The following is a 26,166-nucleotide window of genomic DNA, read 5'->3' as shown; positions in this document are numbered from 1 at the left end:
ACTTGAAAGCCAGCTTTGCCCTTGCATATTCTAATTAAGGCAAAATACTTGCAAGGATGCAGTAGGAGTTTCAAGCGAGCCTTCCAGTCCCAAGTGCATCCCAAGTCCATGCTTGGAGATGAAGTAGCCGATGCTTTCTCAAAGGCAGTGCCACCCGGCATCGCATGGAGGAGCCAGGCAGGGTCTCAGCATGTCCCAGGAAACTGAGGAACCCATGGTGCACTCTCTAAGGGGTGTTTGTCTGGGATTGGGAGGGTCTAAAGATGACATTACACACACAAAAAGCCCACTTTTAAATAAAGACTTTTTATTTTTAGAGAGAGGAAAGGAGTGGGGGAGAAGGAAATATCAGCACAAGAGCAAAAACTGGGGAATCGAGCCCGCAACCCGGACAGGGTCCTGCCTGGTGTCGGCAAACTTTAGGTGCACAAGGCCACACCCAATCCGGCCGGGGGGAGAGCCCACCTGTAAGCAAATCTGTAATTACAAAGCAAGCCTACACTATCCCGAGGGGGGGAGAAACCAGGCACCGGGCAGCTCCTGCGCCAGCCTGCAGGCCCAGCCAGCACTTCCCCAGCAGCTTCGCCGTTTCCCAGACTTCCCCCCTCGGGGGACCTGAGGTCTGCGGTGCCAGGATCAGTGCATCCCCTCAGGCAGCAGGCCCTGACCACTGTGAGCACTCAGCATGCGGTCAGCACCAATGTTCGGGAGGCTTTAAAGAAGATAACTGAATTTTTGCCCCAACCAAGCAGAAAGGTCTTGCGTCTGGTTTACATTCAAGGCCTGGCTGGCTCACCGTGTGAGAAACAAGCTTTCCCTGCATTAGGAAACCTCGTCGTGAGACTTGAGGTACACTGGCTTGGAAAGCTTCCTCAGCTTCTCCTGATTTCGAAGTCCCCGGCCTCGTCGTGAGGTAAGGCCCATTGGAGGCAGATGAATCTGAGAAAGAAGAGTAAGAATAATATTAAGAATTATCATCACTGCAGCAGTTTATATTCACTGAGCATTTTCTAAATACCATGCTGTCTGCTCAGCACTACATCTACAGTCATTCATTAATCCTCACAACCATCTTGGGGAATTACATCTGCATTTACAGATGAGAAAATAAAGGCTCAGAAGTTACAATTTGCTCAGATTAGACATGAAGTGGGGGAGCAAATCTGAACCCAGATGAGTCTGACGCCAGGGCTGGGCTCTTGTTTTGTTTTTAAATATATTTTATTGATTTTTTTACAGAGAGGAAGGGAGAGGGAGAGAGTGTCAGAAATATCGATGAGAGAGAAACATCGATAAGCTGCCTCCTGCACACTCCCTACTGGAGATGTGCCCGCAACCAAGGTACATGCCCTTGATCGGAATCAAACCTGGGACCCTTCTATCCACTGAGCCAAACCAGTTAGGGCAGAGCTGGGCTCTTGTTGACCAGACATCTTCCGGACATCCATCCAGACATCCTTCTGGACAAAGCCTCGGTGGCAGGGGCCAAGGCAAAGGCAGTTAGGGGCGATAAGACAGGCAGGGGAGCAGTTAGGGGCATCATGCAGGCAGGCAGGTGAGCGATCGGGATGATCATGCAGGCAGGCAGGTGAGTGGTTAGGAGCCAGTGGTCCCAGATTCCAAGAGGGATGTCCGACTGCCGGCTATCTCTCCAGAGGTCCTGGATTGGATAGGGTGCAGGCTGGGCTGAAGGAAACGCCCCCCCCCCCCCCCCCCCCCCCCGCTCCATGCATGAATTTTGTGCACTGGGCCTCTATGTGTGTGTGTGTGTGTGTGTGTGTGTGTGTGTGTGTGTGTAAAAAGCAATATATATATATATATATATATATATATATATATATGCCTAAGTAACCATTATGACAGAACGACTGGTTGTCCAGTTGCTATGATGCGCACTGACCACCAGGGGGCAGACGTTCAAGGCAGGAACTGGCCCCTGGTAGTCAGTGCACTCCCACAGGCCTTCAGGGATCAGGCCTAAACCGGCAGTTGGACATGCCTCTCGCAATCCGGGACCCCTCGGGGGCCTAAACTGGTCATTGGACATCTCACGAGGGGTCCCAGACTGCAAGAGGGTGCAGGCCGGGCTGAGGGACACCCCGCCCCCTACCCCCTGTGCCCAGTGCACAACTTTAATGCACTGGGCCTCTAGTTTAATATGGAATTTACTATGTATTAAACTTATAGTCTCCCTCTTTCCCCTATCCCCCAGTTCCCCTCCCAAAAAAACACTACCAGCAGTTTTTTGTAGGCCATGGGTAGAAAATAGGTAGTTTCATATGGTCAACCCACTAGTTACAGGAGTCACTTCCACAGGGTGCAAATTTTTGACAAATTTCACTTTCTATCTTATGCATGCCTTTAATGTTTGAACTTTATTCTTTTATTAACAACAAACCTGTCTAATATAAGAAGAAAATATTTCCATAAAAATGTGAAAAGCAGAAGAGCACTATGTAACTGCGAGCTGACTTCCACGGAGGAGATGGGCTTCTTTGGCGTCTGGGTTGGTCGTGACCGGCTGATGGCATGCAAGGACAGCTGCTTCCAACATGCCTCCTACAGTAGCTCTAGCTTCTAGACAAACACAAGGCAAAGGAGTACCCACCACTGTTTACCGGGTCACTTACTGGCCTTGGATACGGGATCTGGTAGTGCAGTCCAATCTCAATCCTAGCTGTGCATTCATCTATACACTGCTTAATCTGGTCTGTGTCTGTGAGCTGGTGAAAGACGAAACGGGCATTTTTCTAAATGTCACACAGAATATAGATACACATTTTCTGAAACTCTTTTGATTTACCATTCAGTAAATTAAATATTGATAATTCAAAAATTCAAAAGCAATTTGTAATATAATATATATAAAAGCCTAAGCAACCCTTATAACCAGTAGGTAGCTGTGATGCACACTGACCACCAGGGGGCAGACGCTCAATGAAGGAGCTGCCCCCTGGTGGTCAGTGCACTCCCACAGCCAACTTCCTAAGGCTGGCCAACCTCCTGAGGTCCCTCCCCGTGGCCAGCCAGCCCCCAGCGCCCCTGGGGGTGGCCAGTCTCCTGGCACCAATCAGCGTGATTGGAACTAGGCGAAATGGGCCCCAATCACCAGCCAGGCCAAGGGACTCCACCTATGCATGAATTTGTGCACTGGGCCTCTAGTTTAATATAAAATTTGCGGTGGGCTAAATTTATAAAATGAAGTCTCCCTCTTAACTGTCTCCCAGTTCCCTTCTCAAGGATAACAATTTCGAGCAGTTTTTTTGTTTGTTTTCCTAGTGTATTTTCTGCATATATGAGCATACATGTATACATGAAGGTTTTTTCTTTGCTTTTATTATATTTTTTAAAATTGGACATTATTGTAGAAGTCCCTCCTTCCTCTCCCCCTTTGCCCACCTGAACCCTCCCTTTTCCTTGGCTTTACTAAATTATTGTCTGTGCCCATGGGGTATGCATATATTTTTTGTGGGTTTTTATTTGAGATGGGAAGAGAGAGGGAGAGCGGGATGGAAACATCAATGATGAGTATCATTGATCCACTGCCTCCTGCGGGCTCCCTGCTGGGGATGTAGCTCCCATCTGGCCATGTGCCCTGGCTGGGAACCGAACCATGACCACCTAGTTCAAAAGTCAATTCTCAACCTGAGCCACACCAGCTGGGCTGCACGTATGTTCTTTAGCTAATCCCTTCGCCTTCTTAATCTAGTCATCCCCACCATTCTCCCCTTGGGCATCAGCCAGTCTGTTCCATGTATTCATGTTTCTGGTTCCATTTTGTCCTTCAGTTTATTTTGTCCATTAGATTCTACAAATGAGTGAATTCATATGGTACTTGTCTTTCGCTGACTGGCTTATTTGACTTAGCATAATGCTCTCCAAGTCCATCCATGCTATTACAAAGGGTAAGAGAGCCTCTTTTTACAGATGCATACTATTCCATTGTGTAAATGTACTATAGCTGTTTTATCCACTCAACATTTTTTTCTTACACAAACGATAGCTCACTTTATTCTGAACCTTGCTTTTTCTATGAATAAACTGAAACTCCTTCTATATTTATGCATATAAAACTGCCCCATTCTTTTTTTAAAAATATATTTTTTTATTGATTTCAGAGAGGGAGAGAGAGATAGAAACATAAATAATGAAAATCTGATCGGCTGCTTACTGCATGCCCTTTATTAGGGATTGAGCCCGCAACCTCAGCTGTGCCCTTGACTGGAATTGAACCTGAGACCTTTAGTCCACAGGCTGATGCTCCACCCACTGAGCGAAACCAGCCATGGCTGCTCCATTCTTGAAAAGCTGTATCAAATTCCAATATAATTTAACCAATCTTCTACTGACGGACATTTAGGTGATCTCCCATCTTTGTCATTATAAACAAATAGGTTATGGATCCCTCTAGATTTTTTTGGCTCACATGCAAATATATCTAAAAGATAATTTCCTAGAGGAAGAATTATGGGTCAAAGGTTATATGTTCATGCATTTTTAATTCTCATAGATATACCCTCTAGATTCAAATACCCAGTGATTTTCAACCTTTCTCATCTCATGCCACAGAAACTAATTACTAAAATTCTGCAGCACACCAAAAAATATATTTTTTGGCAATATGACAAAAAAAAATAGGTATAGTGTTTTTTTGTTTGTTTGTTTGTTTTTTGGATTTTTTCCATCTTTGTTGTTGGTATTTGAGAAATCAAGTTCATGCGATTTAAGGAACAGCGTATGAGAGACCACATTAAATCAACAACTCTCGCCACAACCACGATAAAGGGCACAAAAAAGCAAACCCAGAGCGAGCAGACAGCATGGGCTCCCCACCCTGCCAACTGGCTTGCACCTTAATGTGACTTTTAAAAAAATCATCTTATAAATCAGACGTGACAGCCACATAGAAAACTGGCCAGAGACTGAAACGTGCCCTTCAGAGAGGACAGCCCCACAGTGAGCCTGAGCTGCCCTCTCCCGGTGAGGAGAAGACAGCCGGAGAAGGCCCGGTGCCCCTGGGGAAGCAGGCGTAGTTGAGCTCATTCTCACTGGACAGCGATCTTTCAGAGGCTGCCTGCCTGACTGCGTATCTCCCACCACCTACACTAACATGATGTTTTTTCCTTATGCCCTGGCTGGTTTGGCTCAGAGGACAGAGTGTCAGCCTGCAGGTTCGATTCCAGTCAGGGCACAGGCCCAGGTTGTGGGCTTGATCCTCAGTGTGGAGTGTGCAGAAGGCAGCCAATCCAGGATTCTCTCTCATCAGTGATGTTTCTATCTCTCTCGCTTCCCCTCTCTTTACTCTCTGACATAAATAAAAGTTTTAAAAAAAATAAAAAAACCAACTTTTCTTTAAATGGACTCTCCTAAGCATGGTAAGTGTGGAAGTGCCTGATACTCTCTTCTTCCTGTACACGGTAAAACAAGCACGTGTGTGAAATGAAAGCCCACGGCCCGCCCCCAACACAGCAAGTCTCCGTGTGCCACCGCCCACACGCCGGCCCTTCAGGCAGAGGCGGCCAGGCTGATGCTGTCGCTGAAAACCCAGGCTCAGCAGCTCGGCCCGTCCTCCCGGCCGTTAAGGGCCTCGGCTGCGTGTGCGCCGGGGTGGCACGTGGCTGTGCACCGGGGCAGAGCGTGGGGAGCTGAGGGCCACGTGGCCACGGGACTTGGGGTGTCCCGCAGGGGGTGGGGGAAGCCAGGCGGGGCTCCCAGATGGGAGTGGCACCACCGGAGCTGCCAGGCTGAGCATCGCACACACACGGGCAGCAGGGGGACGCAGGCCGGAGGGGGCCGGGGCGGGCGGAGCGGGCAGGGAGCGGAGCTCCGGAGCCGCAGCAGCACAGACCGGGAGCCCCCGAGCGGCAAGGTCAGAGCCGGCAGCCAGTCTCCTGAGCCCCCAAGACGCCCAAGGGCTCCCAGGAAGATGAAAACGGAGCCGCAGAGGTGGCTCTTGGCCCTGGTGCCTGTCGGGGTGCCTGCCATCCCACGGGTGCCTGGTGCACTGTGAACCCACTTCTTTGAGCCCGTGGGACGAACTGGCTCTGCTGGCAGAGGCGTGAGTGCCTAGTTCTCTCCACTCAGAGAGGGTATGCTCGAGGCTTTGACAGATTAGGAAATGAAACACACACAAACACAAACACAAACACACCCTGTGCCTCCGTAGCGGCCACAACCAGCAAGGGTGAGGGGCTGCCCCGGTGCAGAGAGGGAGTGGCCCCGGTGTGGGAGAGGGGGAGGGGGAGGGGGAGGGGGAGGGGGAGGGGGAGGGGGAGGGGGAGGGGAGGGGGAGGGGGAGGGGGAGGGGAGGGGAGGGGAGGGGGAGGGGAGGGGGAGGGGGAGAGGGAGAGGGAGGGGAGGGGGAGGTGGAGGGGAGGGGAGGGGAGGGGAGGGAGGGGGAGGGGAGGGGAGGGGAGGGGGAGGGGGAGGGGGAGGGGGAGGGGAGGGGAGGGGGAGGGGGAGGGGAGGGGGAGGGGGGAGGGGGGAGGGGAGGGGGGAGGGGGGGGGGGAGGGGGAGGGGGAGGGGGGAGGGGGAGGGGAGGGAGGGGAGGGGGAGGGGGGAGGGGGAGGGGAGGGGGAGGGGAGGGGGAGAGGGAGGGGGAGAGGGGAGGGGAGGGGGAGGGGAGGGGGAGAGGGAGGGGGAGAGGGAGGGGAGGGGGGAGGGGGAGGGGGAGGGGAGGGGGAGAGGGAGGGAGAGGGGAGGGGGAGGGGGAGGGGAGGGGGAGGGGGAGGGGGAGGGGAGGGGGAGGGGGAGGGGGAGAGGGGAGGGGAGGGGGAGGGGGAGGGGAAGGGGCTCCGGTGCGAGAGAGACCTCGCAGCCCCCGCTTTGCCTGTGGCTGCTCAGCCCTCCGGCTTTCGGACAGACATGAACTGACTCGCACAGGAAGCCGCTCTCCGTCCTGTGCCTCTGACGAGGCTACTCACGCCTTTGTTTTTCCGGAACAGCGTCCTAGCCTCTCGGAGGATGTCCTGCTGCTCCCGGGCGCTGTCCTCCGGCCGCCCGGACGCCGCCTGCCACCGCCGGGCCAGCCTGAGCACGCGGCGGTACAGGCCCAGCACAGCCGGTCTAGTGGCCGCGGCCATCCCGGCTCCCGGGCTCCGGAGCGGAGAGGCACCTGCAAGAGGCACGTTAGAGGTCAGCTCTGTAACGGGACAGACGCTTCCCCAGGCTGCTGGGCGGCATCACCCAGTGTTTCCCATGACAGCCGTTTGGTTTGCGCAGGCACACACACACACACACACACACACAGGGTGGCATCACCCAGTGTTTCCCAGGACAGCCGTTTGGTTTGCGCGGGCACACACACACACACACACACACACACACAGGGAGCCGAGCACACCTCCCGTCCTAGCTGCCAGAGTGCGGACGCGGCTCGGTGTGTGCGCTGTGTTGTGTGGTCTGCACTAACCCCGTGCGGGAGCGGGCAGTTCCCATGACCGGACCCCATGCAGGGCCAACTCAGCCTCCTCCAGGGCCAGCGCGGACCTGGCAGGGGACAGTGGCCAAAGTCGAGGACACGCCCCCTTAGAGGGGAAGCGCTGCTCGGTCTAGCCAGTGGCTGCCAGTAGCCAGAGGGCCTAGCGATGCCAGGTTTCCAGATAGCTTAGCAGGTGGCTTCCAGACTTCAGAGGATGAAATCTCAAAACAGACACGAATGCATCACTTTGGAAATGTGGGTACCATGAAGGCACACAAATGGGGTCTGCAGGCTCGATGCCGCCTTCGTTCACCGTCACCTGCTGCGAAGGTTCCCCGCGCTGTTGCCCACCTCCTCCCCCCCCCCCCCAGCACTGTGCGTGCAGAGTGAAAATCTCAGTGATGACTCTAAGACAACAATGTTTTCATGTGGAGAGAACCTGGCTTCCCCACCTAAACGCATTCCCCAAAGTAACTATTTTAAAAATTAAATTCCTGTGAATATCCTGCAATATTCCAGATGTGCCAAACAACACGGAGAGCAGTGTAATTACAGCCACAGTCACAATGAGCCTTAAAGGACAAACTATAGCTGAGACCCCCTCTGTCCCTCTTCCAAGTCCAGCTCCGGTTTGTCTCACCACCTGTATAGTCAATGCGACAACAGTCTTGCTTCACACGTTTAAGCACTGTATCTCCGCGGGCCGGAGAGAGGCCTGGCCTTCTTGTCACTTGCTTTTTTTGCCCATTTCTGTGAGGTGAGGCCCCTCATGCTGTTCCTTTAGCTCTAGTCCAGTGGCATCTGTTATTAGTCAACAGAGCCGAACATCAACAGTACGACAATTGAAATTTCTTTGGAGAGCCACATTTTTTAAACTTAAACTATATAGGCAGGTACATTGTTATTACCTAAATTAGGGCACTCCTAAGCTAGCCTTTGCTAAAAACTCAAGGGCCAAAGAGCGCATGTGGCTCATGAGTCGCAGTTTGCCGACCACTGAGCTAGTTCATCAGTTCTTACTGCCCTTCAGTCCACTGTTTGAAGTCGCTCGTGTACACATTCCTGCTGCTGGGCGTTAGGTATTTTCTTCTTTTACTTGGGAAAAAACTTCAGCCTATTTCTCTGCTATTAATTTTAAATCAGGAGAGGTAGCCCACGCCTGGAGGACCCCATTAGGCAGACTTGGGGCATGGGCCCTGCCTGACTCTCACGTGGAGGCCAAGAGGGGGACAGGTCAGAGAGGAGCGGTGGCCAGGCCCGGGGCCTCCTCCCCGGGACCCTGGCTTGCGGCCAGCTGGCCAGGCCGGGCCGATGGAGTGCTGCAGCCCAGGTCTGAGGACTCGGCAGCTGGAGGACGGAGATGGGAGCCTGCCGGAGGTGTCAGCCGGAAAGTGCACGTGCTCACCAGGAAGTCACCTTGCAGGGAGTCTCTCACCCATGACTGCCCGTCCCACCCATCCCGGCGGTGCCTTTCCCGAGAACGAAGACTGAGCCAAGGCTAGCTGTTTGATGCAAAGTTTGAAAGCACGACTTCACCCAGTTCACAAGGGAATGGACCGAGGGAACGTCAAGGTTCTGACGTCCACGATGCTTCAGAGATTGCTTAGAAGGAGTAACAAAAACCGAGAAAGAGCATCATGCTCTGTGGCCAGGGTTAATGACAACCCAGGTGCGATGGTGGCGCTGTCCTGCTGAGGAAAGGGTCCCGAGTTCCCGGCTCTCCCTCAAATTCCTTGTTTCCCATGACCGTCTGAGTCAGTTCCTGTGGGCGGGAGTCTGTCACCACGGCTGCGAAGACTGCCTCACCTCCGTCAAAGGGCCGGAGGCAGAGCCGGGCACGTTCATACAGCATCCTGCTAGGTCTGATTTAACTGGTTTCCTCCTCTCCTCCAAAAACCTCAGCGACTGATCACGCACCGGCGCCTGACCCAGGAGCCTGTAATGAGGGCACCGCTGGTAACAGGCTGAGCAACTGGTACTTAGCAGGCCATTTCAAAGCACTTTTAACGTTTGAGTATTGGAGACCAAACCTGAAAGGGAGATGGTGACGTCTCCTCCCCATCATCACTGGCACAGAAAGCCTGCCTGTTACTGGACTGAGGGGCTGTTTCCCTGCCCGCCTCCATCGCTCAATCCGACGGGAACAGGAGTTTGCAGCAAAGGAAGGACAGGTTTATAGGCGAGGCAATGGTGCCCGGCCCAGTCACAGGCATGTTAATGCTAAGACCTGGCCTCCCAGGGCTTCCAGGAAATGGGTTATGGGAAACAGCCATCGTGCTGGCTACAGGAGTGGACGTGGCCCTCATTACCCATCAGAGCCTTTGTCTGGTTTCTGAGGGTGTGGCCCCTCCAGTCTCACTGTTTCAGGACCTGCAGCTGAAACCCATCTGAGGCAAAGGTGTTATCTTGAGCTTGACCAACATCCTGTGGTCAGCAGACCTCAGGCTTTATTCCTAGGACAGTTGGATACTGACTCTGGTGGCCTACTGGTTCAATTATTAAGAAAAGGAATGGATGGAGAACTCTTGGGGGGAGGGAGGAGCGCAAGAAAAAAATGTGCCTGTTGTTCTTTTTAGAATCTTTCAATTCTTTAGGGAACTCATTCTTTCTTATCTGAGGGTTACGGACCTGTTATTCTATATAGAAGGCTCTCTCCTGACCCTTCCCATGTACCTTACCACCCCTAGTCATCCTTTAGTTCTCTTTGAAAACATGGAGGTCTTGGATGATCTCTCCTCCTCCCCCTATGCCTTATCATATACAGCAGATCAGGGCTCTCTGATGAACTTGTATTTCTCCGTTGTAGCAGTGATCACTTAAGATGTCTGTCTTCCCCCAAAGACTGTAATCTCCATGGAGACAGTAACCACATCCATCATATTCACTGCTGAATGCTCAGCACCTGGCAAGGTGCAGAACTGCTAGTCAACAGATGACTGCTGAATAAAGGAACATCTCGTCCTATGGAAGCTTGTGATTCTATAATAGAAACATCATCAGCCATATATAAAGTTATTATCCTTTTGATTTATATTTGTCTCTGTTCCTGGGAAGCAACTTGTTTAGAAAAGTATCTTTTCCCTAGGAGCCTTCCTTCTATGGATTTAATGGCTGGAAACCAACATTTATTCCCCAAACCATCGCTGACCTCTCACGGATGCAGAACCGACAGCCCTTTTCCTTCCTCCCTAGTTTCAGGGGTTGATCTGTCTGCTAGGATTCCCACAGGACGTCAGAAATGCGAAACTGTTCAGAGGCCCACAACCGAACTGCAGTATGAACAGCCTTAAGTCTCTTCTTACATAATTTTTACAGTAAAAATTCTGTAACTTTCATTCTTATGATTGACTAGAGCAGTGTTTTTCAACCTTTTTTGGGCAAAGGCACACTTGTTTCATGAAAAAAATCACGAGGCACGCCACCATTAGAAAATGTTAAAAAATTTAACTCTGTGCCTATATTGACTATATATAAAGTAATTCTCTTGAATAGGAATCAAATAAACACAAAGAAAGTATTTTATAATTACTTTATTATGAAATATTAAGTAAACAAAATAGTGAAAAATTATAAAATTCTTGTCTTGTCTGCACCTACGGCACACCAGGCAACATCTCGCGGCACACACAGCGGTTGAAAAACGCTGGACTAGAGGCCTAGTGCATGAAATTTGTGAACGGGTAGTCAGATCCCTAGGCCTGGCCTGCAATCAGGCCGCTTGGGGCCTTCCTTCATTCAGCACCACCCCCTGGTGGTCAGCACACGTCACAGCAAGCAATGGATTCCCAGTCTCAGGTCAAACTCCTCAAAGGACTTTGCATATTAGCCTTTTATATATATAGATAGTAGATATTTCTTTAAACTCTGCTTCTTTTTACCTCCTTAATCCCAAATCCCAGAATAAGAAAAAATAAGATATGAAGTGTGAATGGAAGAAACTGTGATTTGGAAAGGGGCCTATTTTCTTAAAATCAGTCCCAAGCTAATTAGTTACCAGCAGGCCAGGTGCAGCCGGTGCTGTATTATGAGGATGATGAGGCTGCCGCTGCACCGGCCGCAGTCGTAGCCGGAGAAGCTTCCCCTACCGCAGGCAGCCCGGAGATTGGCTGGGAGGTGATTCTTGGTGAACAATAAAAATGTTTTCTCCTGCCCACCAAACCATGACTTAAAGTAATTTCATTTTGTAGTGATACAGCTGCCTTTAAATAAATGCATTCCAAAATATTCCAGCGTGTTTAATAAGCAGGTCAACAGCTGTACAAACTGTGACCGTGGGCCTGAGAGGGCTTGGAAGCTGCTCCTGAGGCACCTGCTGCCCAGCCTACACATTCCTTCCGCGGAGCCTCCACTTGGAATGGCTATATTGTGTGTGTGTGTGTGTGTGTGTGTGTGTGTGTCCCCGGCCCCAGCCACCCAACTCCCAGGTGTCCTGAGCAGCGGTCACCAACCTTTCAGGCCCCACGGACCGTCAGGAGCAGGAGCGCCCTTCATGCAGCACATGCAGGCCCTGGCCTACCTGAGGCCCGGAGCCGCTGCCCACTTCGCCCTTCCCGCTGTGGAAGGCCTCGCAGCATGAACACGGGCACCAAGAGCAGAGATGCACATCCCCTTTTTCCGACAAACTGAGAGCACGACTCTGGTCTCAGGAATGTCAACATGCCCAACGCTGAACCCTCAGGGGGCTCTGCCTTCTACTGGAGACAGTGTACAGACAAACCAAGGGCAGAAAAGCAAAGTTCGGAACAACTCGTTTTCAGGACCTGCCCCTGGGGCATTTTCCTCCCCAGGACGAATGCACTCCAACTTCTCTTCCCGTACCTCATGGCTTTGAGGCATCTTGGAAAGGTGGTGCCGTGTGGGCCCCGTTTTCCCATGGAGGCCTGGTGCATTTAGAAACACGAACTCCCCCCACAGTGCTGGTGCTGAGCCACTGCGGGCTCCGTGCTCCGGGGGAGGAGCCTTGTCCATCCCACGCAGGCAGTGTGAGAGGCAGGGCTGGAGGAAGCCTCCCTCAGTTCATTTCAGGCCCCTTAGGGTTCATCCACTGGACCAAAGTGGTGTTCTTTGTTTCTATGAAACTTAGAACCAAACATACAAGGAAAATGGGGTTCTCAATACTTTTTTTTTAATAATCCTTTTGGGAAATAGGGCTCATCACACTCAAATGATTAAGGAGTCAAAACTAAACCCAAAAGTTTTCATTTGAAGAAACTCTAAGGAGCCGACATGCTCGAACACTGAAGCCAGTTGGCCCTGGCAGCAGAGTAGGTAATGCCTGTCTCAGTCTGGAGCTTTTCCACATCTGTAAGAGGCAGATTAATGCAAGTAATAAACTAAGAAATCCAGACTTCTCCGCACTGGGGGTCTTCCAGAGCCCCATATTCCTAAATGTAAAATGGGCGACAATAGAACCTCCTTCAGAGTTGTAGTGAGAATCATTCATTAGATATTCCATGCAAACACTTAGCACTGGGGCGCTAACAGGGCACACCCACCTGAGCAGGAGGACGGAGGCCAGGCCGCATTTATCTGCTGAGCCCTCTGCAGAGAGGAAGGAAACGGAGGCCTGATGCAGACGTGCTGCTTTGTGGTAGCAATGGGTTTTCCTAACGCTGATTCCCTCTGCTCATTCTAACCCCTTTCGTACAGACTATTGTTCGTATGTCTGCCCTGCTGGAGACACCGTTTATCTTCAGACCGCAGAGCACACTTCCTACTGGAAATACAACGCAGATGCCAACACCAGCAGCAGGGTCAGCTTCCTTCCTATTCTCCTTCCTTTACTCTTGCTCCTTGTTCATCCTCAGGGCACTTTCTCCCAGGTCCGAGATCCTCCCTGCATTCTGGTGTACATCCATATCCCGTTGGCATCATCCTCACTCAGACCAATGGCCTTCAAGCTGAACTGTGCCTCCACTTCCGTCCTCCTGCCCTCCATCAACCTGGCAACCACCCTGCCTCCTCCCTCCCCTTCACACACATACACTCCAGACTTTTTTGCCAGGGTTCAGGCTTTGGTTACTGGAATCCACAAAAGGGAAGTACAATAAATGCCACCCAGTTTTGCAAATCTCAAAGCTTGTGTGGCATACTCAATCACATCATAGCTACTTTCTGAACAGTGTCTTTTACAAAGAAAGCGACAATGGAGGTCCCAACTCACACAACTGCTATGAGGGACAGAGGGCAGGTCATGTTTTAGTTTACCTAAAGGACAGGCCCTGTAATATGGGAATCTTTAGAACACAGGGAAAAACAGAACTACTGACGTCTGGAGACTTAAACTCTCCCAAACAAGATGTCATGGGTTAAGCACACCCATTCTAAATATACCAGGCAGGGAACACACGAGACTGCACTGGTAAGGGGACACCACAGGCTACTGTATCTGGGACATTTCAGCTGTTTCCCCCTCCAGGATAGCAATCCTTTTTGCCTGGAGCTCAAACCAACGTTCTGACTTCCAGGCAATAAAGCAAGCTGGTCCTTATCTGCGTGTTCTGAGGTGAAGACAAGGTAAGGGGTCAGTCAGTGGAGCTGGGAAGTGTGTGTGGGCTGGAGACAGATAAAGACCAACTCCATGCCAACGATCAAACCCGCTCCTTCATTCATAGCTACTCGGGATTGTAACTCATCACAGGAATTAGGGAAGTCCACAAACCAAACACTTACATTTAAGTGAATGTTCACATCCCTCCTTCCGGATTGATTTCTAAGGATCTGGTTAGGAAACTGAAAAAGTACTTTCCCCCTAACATTAGATACAGCTGGCCCTCCAGCCCCGAGGCTGACCCACCATCTGGTGCATGCCTCCCCGCGGCAGGACCCTCCTGCCATGGTAGTTCCCAGGTACCCTCACCATCAAATCCACTTTGCTCAGCTCGAGGCACGAGCTCCTTCCCACACAAAGGTCCTTCCTTCGCGTGGGAACGACTGTCCGTCTCAGTGAGACCACTGGCACCAGGACCGCCCAGCTCCACCGCAGACTGAATGCCCCTGGGCACGGGCAGCCCGTGGCAGTGAGCCATGGTGAGAGCACCGGAGGAGCGGGACCTGATGTTTGACGTAACCAGCTGCAGGGAGCCGGTGGCTCCATGCGGACTGCACAGCTCTCCACCCACTTCGCACACCCATGTCCGGGGGTCAGGTAGGTGGGGGGTGGGGGAGGGGAGGGGAGGGCACTACACACAGGAAAGCAGCAGAACTCTGGCGGCGGGTAGGAACTCCGGCTGCTGCTACCGCCACATAATCTTTTTTCAAATGAAGCTGAAAATCTGGATTTCAATGTCCAATTTTTATTTATTTAAAAAATTTATGTTTATTTGAGCCAAACTGACAACATGCTGGGAAACAACGCCTCAAATGCCCACTTTTTAAATGTTAGTAAGTGGCTGAACAATGTTTACCGGCAGCACTGTTTGGCCCCCCCTCCCCAGCCTCTGGGCGGCACCGCAGACGAGGCTGAGCCCAGGCCTCCCTGTTCCGATGTGATGAGACTGACCACACCAGATGCGGTGGCAGCAGGGCCCAAAACCCCTGCAGAAGCTGCTGGGCTGCGGCTGGCATCCCAGGAACACTGCTCCCACCCAGCGGGCCACCCGTGGGCACTAGGAGCCAGGATACCAAGCCTCGTCTGAGGGGGACACACAGCAAGCCAAGCCAGGCTGGCTTGAGACACACAGCCCAACACGGGGCACCAGTCCCAAAGCACCGCGGGGGCTTGGAGGGGGAGCAGACGCTGCCGGAGTGGGCCCCTTTTCCAGGATATTAAGGGGCCTCCGTGTTTCCTTCGCGGGTAATTTCCAACGTCAAGAGCCCCCGGAGTGCGGAGCCCAGGCCACCTGGAAGCCAGTCCCCGCCTGTGTTCACGGCCTGTGCCTTCCCTGCCCCGCAAACGCAGCTTCTCAGCATCTCCACCGGGTCAGGAGCACTCACCCGGTCCACTGCGTTCACAGGGAGCGCGGGTCCCCCTCCTGTCCCGCCCGCGGCGGCTCAGCAAGTCCCCCTCCGAAGCCCCTCCAAAGAGGGTGCCTTTGCCATGATCGCTCTCACGTTCCAAGGGCTCTTCTTTTGTCTCTGTAACTTTTAAAATAAATGTTCTCTTTTAAACACAAAACAAAACAAAGCGCGCTGTGAAGTTAGCTCTCCATTCCCACGGCGGCTGCAGCACCGCCTCCTCCCTGGCTCCGGGCGGCCGCCGCCCAACACCCAGCAGCCCCAGTGCGTTCTGAGCCTGAGTCTGGGCCGGCACCCCCGCCCCTAAACCTCCGGGACAAACACAGACCGGGCCTGGCCACGGCTGCTCGACGGAGCCCGCTCCTCCTCCCGCGCCCGCTCAGCCAGGGCCCCGTCCCGGCCGCAGGCCCCTCCCCGCCGCTCCCCGGGGGCCCTCCCTGCGGCTCCCCCAGAAAGCCCCCGGCCCGTTTCCTCTCCTCGCAGCCACCTTGCAGGTGTGGCGGCGCTCCCCTCCGCAACCCCCGGCGCCGCGGTCTCGGGCACAGGCTGCCGGCCTCCTCCCACTGACCTCGCCTTCTCGGCCGCCAATGAAGCCGCGGCGCGCAGCCCGGGCGCCCCGCGGGGACGGCGCGGCTCTCCCGGCCCCAGAAAGGCGGCCTCGACCCCGCGTCCCGGCCAGCTCCGCCCGCCAGGCCCCGCGGTCTCCCATCCGCGCCGGCGCCCAGGGGCCCAGGGCGCCTCCCGCCGCGGCCGCCCGCCCCGCCAGGCTGGGGTCACACAGGCGCGTCTCCTAGCGACGCCGACCCCTCGCCCCACCCCAGACGCCCGGAGCCCGCCCGCCCCGCAGTCTCCGCCGGAGCCCGGCCGCCCCGCAGTCTCCGCCGGAGCCCGCGTCCCGTCCCCGCACTCACGCCGCGCCGGTCCGGCTCCCTCCCCTCAGAAGCGCTGGACGCCGCGCGCCGCGAAGAGGCCGCGCGGGCGCCCACGGAGCGCGGCGCACGCCAGGCGGGCCCAGCGGCCGGGCCGCAGCGCGAGCGGACACGGGAGAGCCGACCAGGTCTGCGGCCGCCGAGCCCCTAGAACCGCACACCCGCCGCCGCGGAGCCCCGGCGCCCCGCCCCTCCCGGCCCGCGCGCCGCCCGCCCCCGGCCCCGGTGGTTCCGCCCAACGCCCGCCGCCCGCCTCCACGTGGCCTGGCCTGTGCACTCACAACGATCCCTCGGCGACGCTCCCGACGTGCGCACGTCGTGACGCACGCCCCGCCCCGCCCCGCCCCTCTGTTCCTCTTCGGAGCCGCGGCAGCGGGGTTACCGGAAGTGATGCTGCGCCGGCGATGGGGGGGCGGGGCTTCGGGGCGGCCGCGGCCGGTGGGCCGCCGGGGAAGAGGTGGCGGCGGCTGAGGCGGCGGCGGCGGCGGCGGAGCCGGGAGTCTGGGAACGCGAGCGGGGATGGTAGGTGCTTTGGACCCGCCGGGCCGCCGTCCTCGCCAGAAAGGGTTTCCCTGGAGGAACCTCTGGAGCAACTGTGAGTGTCGGGCCCGAATGGAGGAGGAGGGCGCGCTGAGGGCCGGGTGGTCCCCGCGAGGGCGGCCGGGGAGTGGAAGTCGGCGCCTCGTCCGGACTGGCTCCGGGGGGAGAGGAGGCCGGAAACCTGGCCCGGCCCCGCCTCCGCCAGCGCCGCCGGTGCGGGCCGTCCTGTGGGTGAGCGCGGCGGGGGGACCCGCTCCCTCCCGCCGGTCCTCCCGCCCGCCCCGCCCTCTAATCAGTAACAGCCGGTGGAGGGGCTCGACCGAGGCCTTCCTCTGCCCTTCGCTGTGGGACCGCCATCCGGCCGGGGTAGGAGGTGGGAAGGCTTTGCCCGAATCCTGAATTGTAAAGGGCGGCGTGACAAACGTGCTGCTTGTCCCCTGCCCCACACCCTCCCCCCTGCCCTCACCCCCTCACCCCTGCCCTCACCCCCTCCCCCTGCCCTCACCCCCTCCCCCTGCCCTCCTCCCCTCCCCCCTGCCCTCCTCCCTCCCCCCTGCCCTCACCCCCTCCCCCCTGCCCTCACCCTTTCCCCCCTGCCCTCACCCCCCCCCCCGCCCTCACACCCTCCCCCCTGCCCTCACACCCTCCCCCCTGCCCTCACACCCTCCCCCCTGCCCTCACACCCTCCCCCCTGCCCTCACCCCTCCCCCTGCCCTCACCCCTCCCCCTGCCCTCACCCCCTCACCCCTGCCCTCACCCCCTCCCCCTGCCCTCACCTCCTCCCCCCTTCCCTCACCCCCTCCCCCCTTCCCTCACCCCTGCCCTCACCCCTCCCCCTGCCCTCACCTCCTTCCCCCTGTCCTCACCCCTTTCCCCCTGCCCTCACCCCTTAACTCCTGCCCTCACCCCTTACCCCCTGTCCTCACTCCCTCCCCCTGCCCTCACCTCCCCCCTGCCCTCACCCCTTACCCCCTGCCTTCACGTCTTACCCCCATTCCCCAACTCAGCCCTGGCTGCCACGGCAGTTCTCTGTGGTTATCGAGGTGTGTGTTTTTCTTTATGGAACTCGGTGCCTTTCCCCCTCCTTTGGATGTGGGGTTCAGCCTCCATCCAGGACTCCCGGTAAAGGCAGCTTTGTAAGTGCTCGGGCACAGGCTGCCACGTGGAGAGCACCCAGGCCGGAGCTCCCTCCGCCAGAGGGGCCTTCCCGGTGGATTCCTGAGCGGCCCGGCCCGGAATCAGTCTGCTGCTCCGAATACTTTCCGCGTGAGGAATGTGCATGGTGCCAACTCTTTCCAGAATGGCTTGATGTCAGGCTAATTCTGGATTCTGTTTCTCTCCACCCACACCTCACGGCATTTCAGAGAACAGAAAACCCAATATTACTTTTCTGTTTCTACCCTTGGACAGTAGCGCCTTCCCCCCACCCCCTATCTGTGTCTGGCCCACAAGGTTTCAGGGACACATTCGGCTAGTTCTGATTCCCATCTTATTTAGCCGATTTTCTTTGTATAGGTGACCTTAAATGAGAAAATGTGACCTGTTTAGTTTTGCTTTAAAGAAGAAAAGAAACCAACAACAGATGTGAAAAAATTACTTGAAGAAAGCAAAGAATGACTGGGAAAAAGGTCTCTTTATTGTTGTTCTGTTGGCTTTAAAAAAAACATACAGAACAGACAAACATACACCAAGAAATGTGCCCCTTCAGCCTGCCACCCGGCTTTCACAGTGACGGTGATGGCTCCTGTTTCGTTGTTGATATTTTCTTTGGAAATCCTCTGTTGAACCTGGAACTGTTTTCTGAAGAACTTTAAGAGATAGTGTCTAATTTTGGGGCTCCTTAGGTTAAAGGGAGAGCATATTGATGTGAGAACTGTTAACCTACTCCTCCGCGTCTGATAAAACAATGTAATGCTTTGATTTTACAAGTAACAGCATGTTGAGGTCTTTCACAGAAACAACGAAAGGATGGCTGCTGCTCTCACCTTAGTTGATCTGGAGTCATTGAATAAAATGTCCAAAATTCATTCATTCAAGAAGCATTTGTGAGCGGCTACAGGCTGAGCTGGTGTTGGGGGCCCTGGGCATACAAAGGCGAACACATGCGTGATGTCCGCTCTTAGGAATCGCACATCAGGTTCCGGGCGGGAATACACAATAAAAAGGCATGTAAGCCAGATTTCCATGAAGCCAACGAAAACGAGTGGTGATGCAGAGTGATGGCGTGCAGTGCAGGAACACCTTTCCGAGGAGGTGACACTGAGTTGAGCTTTAACTAAAAAGCGCTGCTAAGAGGCAGGACCTAGCAGGAGTGGCCGAGGCAGGTTCTGGAGGGACGGGAAGGAGGGGAGGTGGAGGGTTGTGGAGTGGGGAGCAGTTCTCAGAGCCGTGAGCAAAGGGGAGAGTGAAGAGCGCCCAGTGGGAGAGGAGGGGCTGGGCTCACAATAGGTGGGCACGTAAGAACAAGATGGGTGCTCCTTTTGATCCTTCCTACTGCCTTTCCTAGAGGAGCTACTGATGGGCTATTGCAACTTGAATAAAGCAGTCACCCAGCTGAGAATGGGAAAGGAGGTGGCTGAAGTCACGTGGGCTTTTTCTGGCAGGTAAATCTCAACCTTCATAATTGAGAGCATACCTTCTTCCTTACAGCCTGTATGCTACTATTTAAAACTGTATGACAAGTACCCCAAGTATGTTTTAGTATTTGAATCCTCCTTTGCTTCCAGCTATGCATGAATTTAGGGGTGAGGGTGGGCAAATGGTAACGTGCTCCTGTTGTTCTGTAAAGATGACAATGGAGATCTAAGTTTAAAGTTGTTTTTTCAGGGAGGTGGGTGTTATGTTGCAGTGTTTCTACTCATGTCCAGTTTGCCTAGTGACTTGTAACGCTCAGCTGAGATGTGGGTTGGTGCCGAAAGTTCGCTCGGTGGATCATATCAGATAAATGACTGTGGTGGGCTCAGGCCCACTCTGTCTGTGTCTTTGGACTCCATGTAACCAAGGGATGCAACTGCCTTTTGCCATTTGTTGGGGCCATTCATTTCCAGTAGTCAGCTACTTCCCACCTCACCTTGACCAGGTTGTCCACTGGCAGGGCCCCTCCTGGACGTGTTCTTCTGAACCACACAGCAGTGACTAGTGTGTTCTTTGGGTGAATTGGTTCTTTGAGCCAAGTAGTTGGAAGGCTTACACATTGTTTGATCTATTTGTAGTAAAGTCAGTATTAGAAAGAAAACCATTCATTGTTTAGGGAAATGAATCAGAAATTGTAGGTTCTAGTACTTTAGTAGCGTGGGTAGGTGGACTGTCAGAACTTGAGTAGAGATTCCTGGGCAGTCTTGGGGTTGCTGAAGGGGATGGAATAGAGCCTGGTACTGAATTACTGAATTCCAATTTGAAGGCAAAAAGAGTCTTTTAGTTAGCAAGCAAGTGACTAGAGTGCACAACTGGAGTGAGGCAAACAATAGATTCCCCCTCTGTACTGCAGTGTAGCTCAGGAATGGAGAATTCCTTTGTAATTCTCATCTATAATAATCTATAATAATAAAAGCATAATATGCCAATTAGACCAGACAGCCGAACGACCTTCTGGATGAAGCCGGGGCTGCCTCAGCGGCTACAAAAGCTGAGAGCAGCCACTGTGGCTGTGAGGGCCAACCCCCTTGCATGAATTTCATGCATCGGGCCTCTAGTCCTATATAATAAAAGCCTAATATGCTAAATGTCCAGTCAGCCAGCCGTTCAACCAATCAAAGCATAATGTGCTAATGATATTCTAAAGCCACTCAACTGCTCACTATGACGAGCACCGACCACCAGCAGGCAGACACTCCCACCGGTAGGTTAGCTTGCTGCTAGGGTCTGGCCAATTGGAACTGGGCGAGAGGGCTGGACATGCCCTGTGCCCTCTTGTGGTCCCTCCCTAGCTGGCCAATCTGCTGCGTCCCTCCCCGGCCCGATTGTGCACTGGTGGGGTTCCTTGGCCTGGCCTATGCCCTCTGGCAATCTGCAATCTGGTCTGAGGAACCTTCTCCCCCTACCCCCACCCCCGCTTGGCCAAGTGCATTCATTTTTTGCACCAGGCCTTTAGTACATACATAATTTGGCTTTGGCCTGTGTTACAGAATTTTGGACTTTGTATCCTAATGCTGGACTACAAACGCTCTCTAGCCCTGGTTGGCAAACTGCAGCTCGTGAGCCACATATGACTCTTTGGCCCCTTGAGTTTTTAGCAAAGGCCAGCTTAGGCGTACCCTAATTAAGGTAATAACAATGTACCTACCTATATAGTTTAAGTCTAAAAAATTTGGCTCTCAAAAGAAATCTCAATCGTTGTACTGTTGATATTTGGCTCTGTTGACTAATGAGTTGCTGACCACTGCTCTAGGCAATAGATTATTAAACTGTCCTCTATTCATCTTCATAGCAATGGTTTATTATAACTCAAGTGTGAAAATAGTCTGCAGGCTGAGGTGTCATCAGCCAGTTGGAGACTGGTGGCTCTTGAATAATTTCTGAATGGGGAGGATGGGTAGAGGGGGCTCGAATGCAGGGAGACCCCATTGCTTCCTACATTGGCCACTAAACATGCTTCGTGCTTCAATAAAGACTCCACAAATCTAAAGGAACTTAGTAGGAGCTGGTCTGGTTAGTCTAGATTGCCAGTGAATTTGTGTCTTAAACTTGAGGGACTCCTGGACTAACTGCTGAAAGGTGGGCCGGTAGGTGCCACTTGCATGTGGCTGTTTGCGTGGCCTTAGCGTCCAGTTCCTCAGGCTTTGCTGCTGTTCTGGTGGACGTGCTGCAGGGCGCCAGCTCCCCACACGCTGCTGCCCGTTGGGGAGTGAAGAGGGGTAACTCTATGGAAGCAGGGTAATTGCAGTTAGCCCGGCCCCAGCTCGCCCTCACTTACACTGGCCTCTGTGTTTACAGAGGTTGGTACCAGGGAACCTGACCAGTTCTTCCAGCATGTCCTGAAGCTCACTGCACAGGAGAACTGCATTTTAATTGAGTTAGTGTCTTTGAATTCCAATCAAGTTTCACTAGTTCTGGATCTGCTTTTCTAGGCAATGGAGGGTCTTATTTCTTTGGGGAAAGCAAGGAGATTACCACCACACCTGGCCATTTAACGAATGACTAAAAGTAGAATTTAACGTATTAACTTAATGAAATAATGAGAGAAAAGGTTGGAAGTGGCTAAAACTCTTGTCTAATTCTTTGAAGTTGTGTTGTTGAAAGTAGAAAATGGAAGGGGCAAAGTGCCAAATCATCTCTAAAACATGCAGATGAGACCTATTGCAATCCCATACATCAGAATAGAATTACAAGTCAGTCTTGAGTGATGACTTGCTTTTGTTGTGGCAAAACAAACCACGTATGGCAGCACCTACCCCCCTGACTGCAGGGCGGGGCAGGCCTGGGGCTGATGACTCCCTGATGTCCTGGGGGCTGGGCCTGCTAGGCAGGGTCCTGGGAGCTGGGCTAGGCTGCAGCATGGAAGCCTGGTTATAGTGTGGGGAAGCCTCGTCCATTTCCTGTTCTGTTCTGCCCGCTCTGCTAGAAGGCAAGCCCCAGGACCTGGAGCCTGGCCTGCCTCTGTCCTGAGGCTGTAGATCGTGATCAGACAACTGACAAGGACTTGTAGCCACACTGCACAGGGCAGGACTTCTCATCCTTGGAGAGGTTTAGCCACTGCCCCAATCTGTCAGTCTAGGAGACTGTCGGAAAGACTTGCCTCCTTATGTGACTTGCAGATTGCTTCCATTCTATCCGGACAGCAGCGTGGAGGCATGGCTTTGAGCTCTTGCTGGGTGGTAAAGGGTCAGGACTCTGCAGTGTTCGCCTAAAGTGGGTTGGTGTGTGACCCATAATTTTGATTCTGAACAAGACTAAGTCATAGCATTAAGTATACTGAATTTAGGTTAGGAAAAAGCAGAAAAAAGACCCTCGTAGAATCTTAGAACATATCCAGTGTGTTCTTTTTTCAAACCGGGCCATGGGGACCCCTCTCAGGAGGCATTGCTGGAGTATTGTAGGGAAAGGAGGTTGATGTCTTCCTTCCATTTCACCACATTTTGCTTCACTCTGTGACAGTTACTTTATATTCTGTTATATTGGTTTTTCCCTTAAGATGTCAGGCAAGCAGAACATTTGAGACTGAAAACAGGTTGAAAGCATTGATGTGGTGGGGAAACGGAAACCTAGGAAGGTTAGGAAACCTGCTTTTAAAGTTGCTCAGCAAGAAACTGCGGCCGCAGGACGAGGATCGCCCCAAGTTGCGTGTTTTCTCACACGCTGCCTCCCTCGCGCCTCGCCGCGCACTCCGTTCGGGTTGGTTGGCCCCTCGGGGTTGGTCTGAATTCCGGTCCGTACCAAACGTTGTCACAAACTGCCATTCTCTCGAAGGAGAGGCCCGCCCTCAGCCCGTGCACTGAGGCTGGCGGGGTGGTGACCAGCCAGCACCAGCTGAAAGGGACGGAGCACTTCGCACAGGAGCGGAGTCCTCGGTCCACGTTCCTCACGTGCCATGGGCTCGCTGTGGAGAAAACCTTTGCAAAATGCCACGCTGAATGCTTCCTCTTCCCAGGGACCCTCCCTGGAACCTGGACAGGGAAGCCCTGTGGGAAACTCCAGGACCACCTCCTTTTCAAAACCGGAGGCAAATTTATTTTCCGTTGAATCTCGCTTTGTCTCTGCCTGATGACTGCCAGAGTGGCTGCTCTTTGGCCAGGAGGGGCAGACGGGGCATGCCACCGCCTGAGGGTGCTAGGTCCCAGTGGGGGTGGGGCATGCTGTGCTGGGAGGCATTCCCCACCCCCACCCCCGACCTTCCTTTTCCGGGTGAGTGGAATCAGAGTGACCATTCCATGTCTCTGTTAAAGAACATTTCCACAGTTCCTCTTTCTCCGAGTCAGCTTTCTTTGAAATAACTTGTCATTTACTTGAAACGGTTGGTTGTAGCTGATGCCTGTGGAAGGAGAATTTTGCTTGTGTGTTCCCTAACTGGAGGAGAGAAGTGTGCAGACCGCTCTAGAGACAGGGAGACGGGGGTTCTGTGGGGGGGAGGCATTGTGGACTGGATCTGTAGGGTCAGGAGCACTGCTGTGGTCCCTGGGAAGTGCATGGAGAATGCTCACAGGGCACTTGCTGTGGGGAGAGGCGGCAAGGAGTGAGCCCAGAAGGTGGCCCAGTGCGAGGAGCTGCGGCCTGTGGTGCTGGGTAGGGTCCCGCCTCAGCCGCTTTCTCTTCGGCGGGAGTGTGTGTTCCTTGGGGGGGGGGGGGGGGGGGGGCTGCAGGACACGGCTGCTTGGACCTGATCGGCCATTAAGATCCGCTAGCTAGTCCCGATGGGTGGCTGTGGAGCACTGGCCTGACTTTTTAGAGATGAGTCTCCTTTGCCTGGGTTTGGACAGTTAGTAACAAGAGGGAGAGTCAGATCCCTGGGTCTGTTCGAGTGTGAGTCCATCCATATTTGCTCAGTTCCTGCTCAGGTGGTGGCTGTTGTCATTCATAATGTGGGCTGTCCACAGGGAGCACCTTGAGGCGGACACGATTATCTCGCGAGAGCTACAGTCACTGAAGTAAACCACAGCTAACATGCTCACCTAAATAAAATCCACATCAAACTTCAAGAGCATCCATGTTCTCTTTAGCAGGAGAGATGAGGTCTTGGTCTTGTAAAGAACCGTCATTTAACAGGTTCTGTGGATCTGTCCGTCGCGTCAGAGTCCCTGCTAGTACCGAATGGGCACCGGGCTGGGCCAGTGAGCGTGGTAAATCTAATGGTTACACCAGGCAGTGAAGTGCCTCTAAGACATTGGTTAAGTTGGTTTTATGTGGATCTCTTCCTTTGGGGTTGTTAACTATGTCATTCCAACAATTCTCTGACGCACTGAGTGTCCATTAATTTGGTTCAGTTCATTTCTGATGAACTGCCTAGAGTTAGTGCCCACCCACAAGCTAATGACTCAGTCTCACCAGGTTGCCCCACTTCAGAAACAAGCCAGGATTGGGGAGCCTCAAACTATACCTGCGTGCCTGCCTCAGACTCCAAGGTTCCTGAGACCACCCCGGGGGGGGGGGGGGGGGGGGGGAGAGGCATAATTTTCCAGAACATGTGATACAACCCAGGAGCAGCCACATGGGAGAGGTGCACAGCGCAGGTAGGGATTGTGGGCACAGAATTTCCGGGTCACTTTCGGGCCACTTGGCATACGGAATTCATGCTTCCTTTCAGTGTGACTTTGGAAAGAGTCGAGTGTATGTAGGGCATCAGTTAAGAGCGTCGGGCTGCAGTCGGTCTGGGTTTGAGTCTGAACCCTACTCCCCACTTACGACTTCGCATGGGTAAGCCTCCCTTCCTTAAGTGTACAGTGAGAATAATCACAGTAAGTCATTTCTAGGGTTCACATAGACAGTGCGTTTGGAGGATAGGGCACAGTACCTGGCACATAAGTGAAGTTTAATGAAGTTAGCTATTACTAGCCAAATGCATGCATAGCTGAAAACAAGGATTGGCATCTCTCAAAGGGCCAGGAGCTCTATACTGCTCTCCCCTTGCAGGGGGGCTATGTGGCATAGTGTGTGGGAAATAAACCTGCTCTGGCATCTGGATGGCACAGGAACAGCTGTAATGGAGACTTGCACTTGTTCCATAGCCAGCCTAAAGCGCGGAGGTGGAACCTGCCTCCTCAGATTTTCAGAGCATTCGTGGGCAGCGATGGGGCCGACTCAGGCCTGGGATTCTGCTGCGTCAGAAAATGAGAAGCGGACGCAGGAGATGCTTTGTCTCTGTCAGTGTGAAGGACCAGATTTATTAGCTGGCCCATTCCTTGAGAAGGGGCTGTCCGATACTACGCTGTGTGTGTTGTTTCTCAGAGAAAATGGAAAGCCCAGACTCCCTGACCAAGGGCTTTCCAGCTGCTGAGGATCTCTAAGCTCCCTGTAGCTCACCCACCTGGACATGCTACTCTGGTGGGACCATCCTGTTGGAACTGAGTCCTAAGTTCTAGTCTGGACTCTACCACCACTTACTGTGTAGCCGGCTCTTGGAGTCTGTTTGCTTAACTGTGACTTAAAGTATTTCAACTATACTATGGAAAGCAGTAAGAAGTTTCCTCAGAAAATTAAAAATGGAGCTGCCTTACGACTCAGTAATCCCACTGCTGGGAATTTATCAGAAGAAACCCAAAACACTGATTCAAAAGGGTACATGCACCCTATGTTCACTTACAGTAGCCAAGATTTGGAAGAAGCCCAGGTGCCTATCTATAATAATAAAAGTGCAATATGCTAATTAGACTGGACAGCCGAACAACATT

General features: G+C 53.4%; 2 protein-coding genes across 10 annotated transcripts in view; one reads left to right on the top strand and one right to left on the bottom strand.

The window, feature by feature from the left end:
• Positions 1 to 285: 285 nt before the first annotated feature.
• Positions 286 to 18,059, bottom strand: LYRM1 (LYR motif containing 1). Of its 9 annotated transcripts, none has more exons than XM_045589332.1 (6): positions 16,289 to 16,511; positions 15,357 to 15,503; positions 6,925 to 7,115; positions 2,609 to 2,723; positions 797 to 939; positions 286 to 465 (listed from the first exon to the last, which is right to left on the bottom strand). In XM_045589332.1, exons 3-6 carry the CDS (start codon positions 7,081 to 7,083, stop codon positions 349 to 351), a joined length of 534 nt encoding a protein of 177 aa, XP_045445288.1. In that variant the 5' UTR covers positions 7,084 to 7,115; positions 15,357 to 15,503; positions 16,289 to 16,511; the 3' UTR covers positions 286 to 348. The 9 variants fall into 9 exon arrangements, with proteins under 9 accessions (XP_045445288.1, XP_045445289.1, XP_045445293.1 ...); XM_045589333.1 differs by lacking the exon at positions 16,289 to 16,511 and adding an exon at positions 15,946 to 16,174; XM_045589337.1 differs by lacking the exons at positions 15,357 to 15,503; positions 16,289 to 16,511 and adding an exon at positions 17,836 to 18,059.
• The window catches only part of DCUN1D3 (defective in cullin neddylation 1 domain containing 3), a 32,196-nt gene continuing 22,779 nt past the window's right edge, over positions 16,750 to 26,166 (top strand). The window contains exon 1 of the mRNA XM_036460116.2: positions 16,750 to 16,901. The gene's annotated coding sequence lies outside the window, so the exon portion shown is untranslated. The remainder of the gene's footprint in view (positions 16,902 to 26,166) is intronic.

The sequence above is a fragment of the Pipistrellus kuhlii genome, unplaced genomic scaffold (assembly GCF_014108245.1).
Source record: "Pipistrellus kuhlii isolate mPipKuh1 unplaced genomic scaffold, mPipKuh1.p scaffold_m20_p_31, whole genome shotgun sequence".
NCBI classification, from domain to species: Eukaryota; Metazoa; Chordata; class Mammalia; order Chiroptera; family Vespertilionidae; genus Pipistrellus; species Pipistrellus kuhlii.
This window is presented reverse-complemented; position numbering and strand designations above follow the sequence as displayed.

Excerpts from the sequence above, each read along its gene's own strand:
- LYRM1 (XM_045589337.1), bottom strand. The coding sequence starts at position 7,083 with ATGGCCGCGGCCACTAGACCGGCTGTGCTGGGCCTGTACCGCCGCGTG. Across the intron at positions 2,724-6,924 it reads TGTTCCGGAAAAACAAAGGC|CTCACAGACACAGACCAGAT; the intron begins GTGAGTAGCCTC and ends GTCTTTCACCAG. Across the intron at positions 466-796 it reads GAAAGCTTGTTTCTCACACG|GTGGGCTCTCCCCCCGGCCG; the intron begins GTGAGCCAGCCA and ends ATTTGCTTACAG.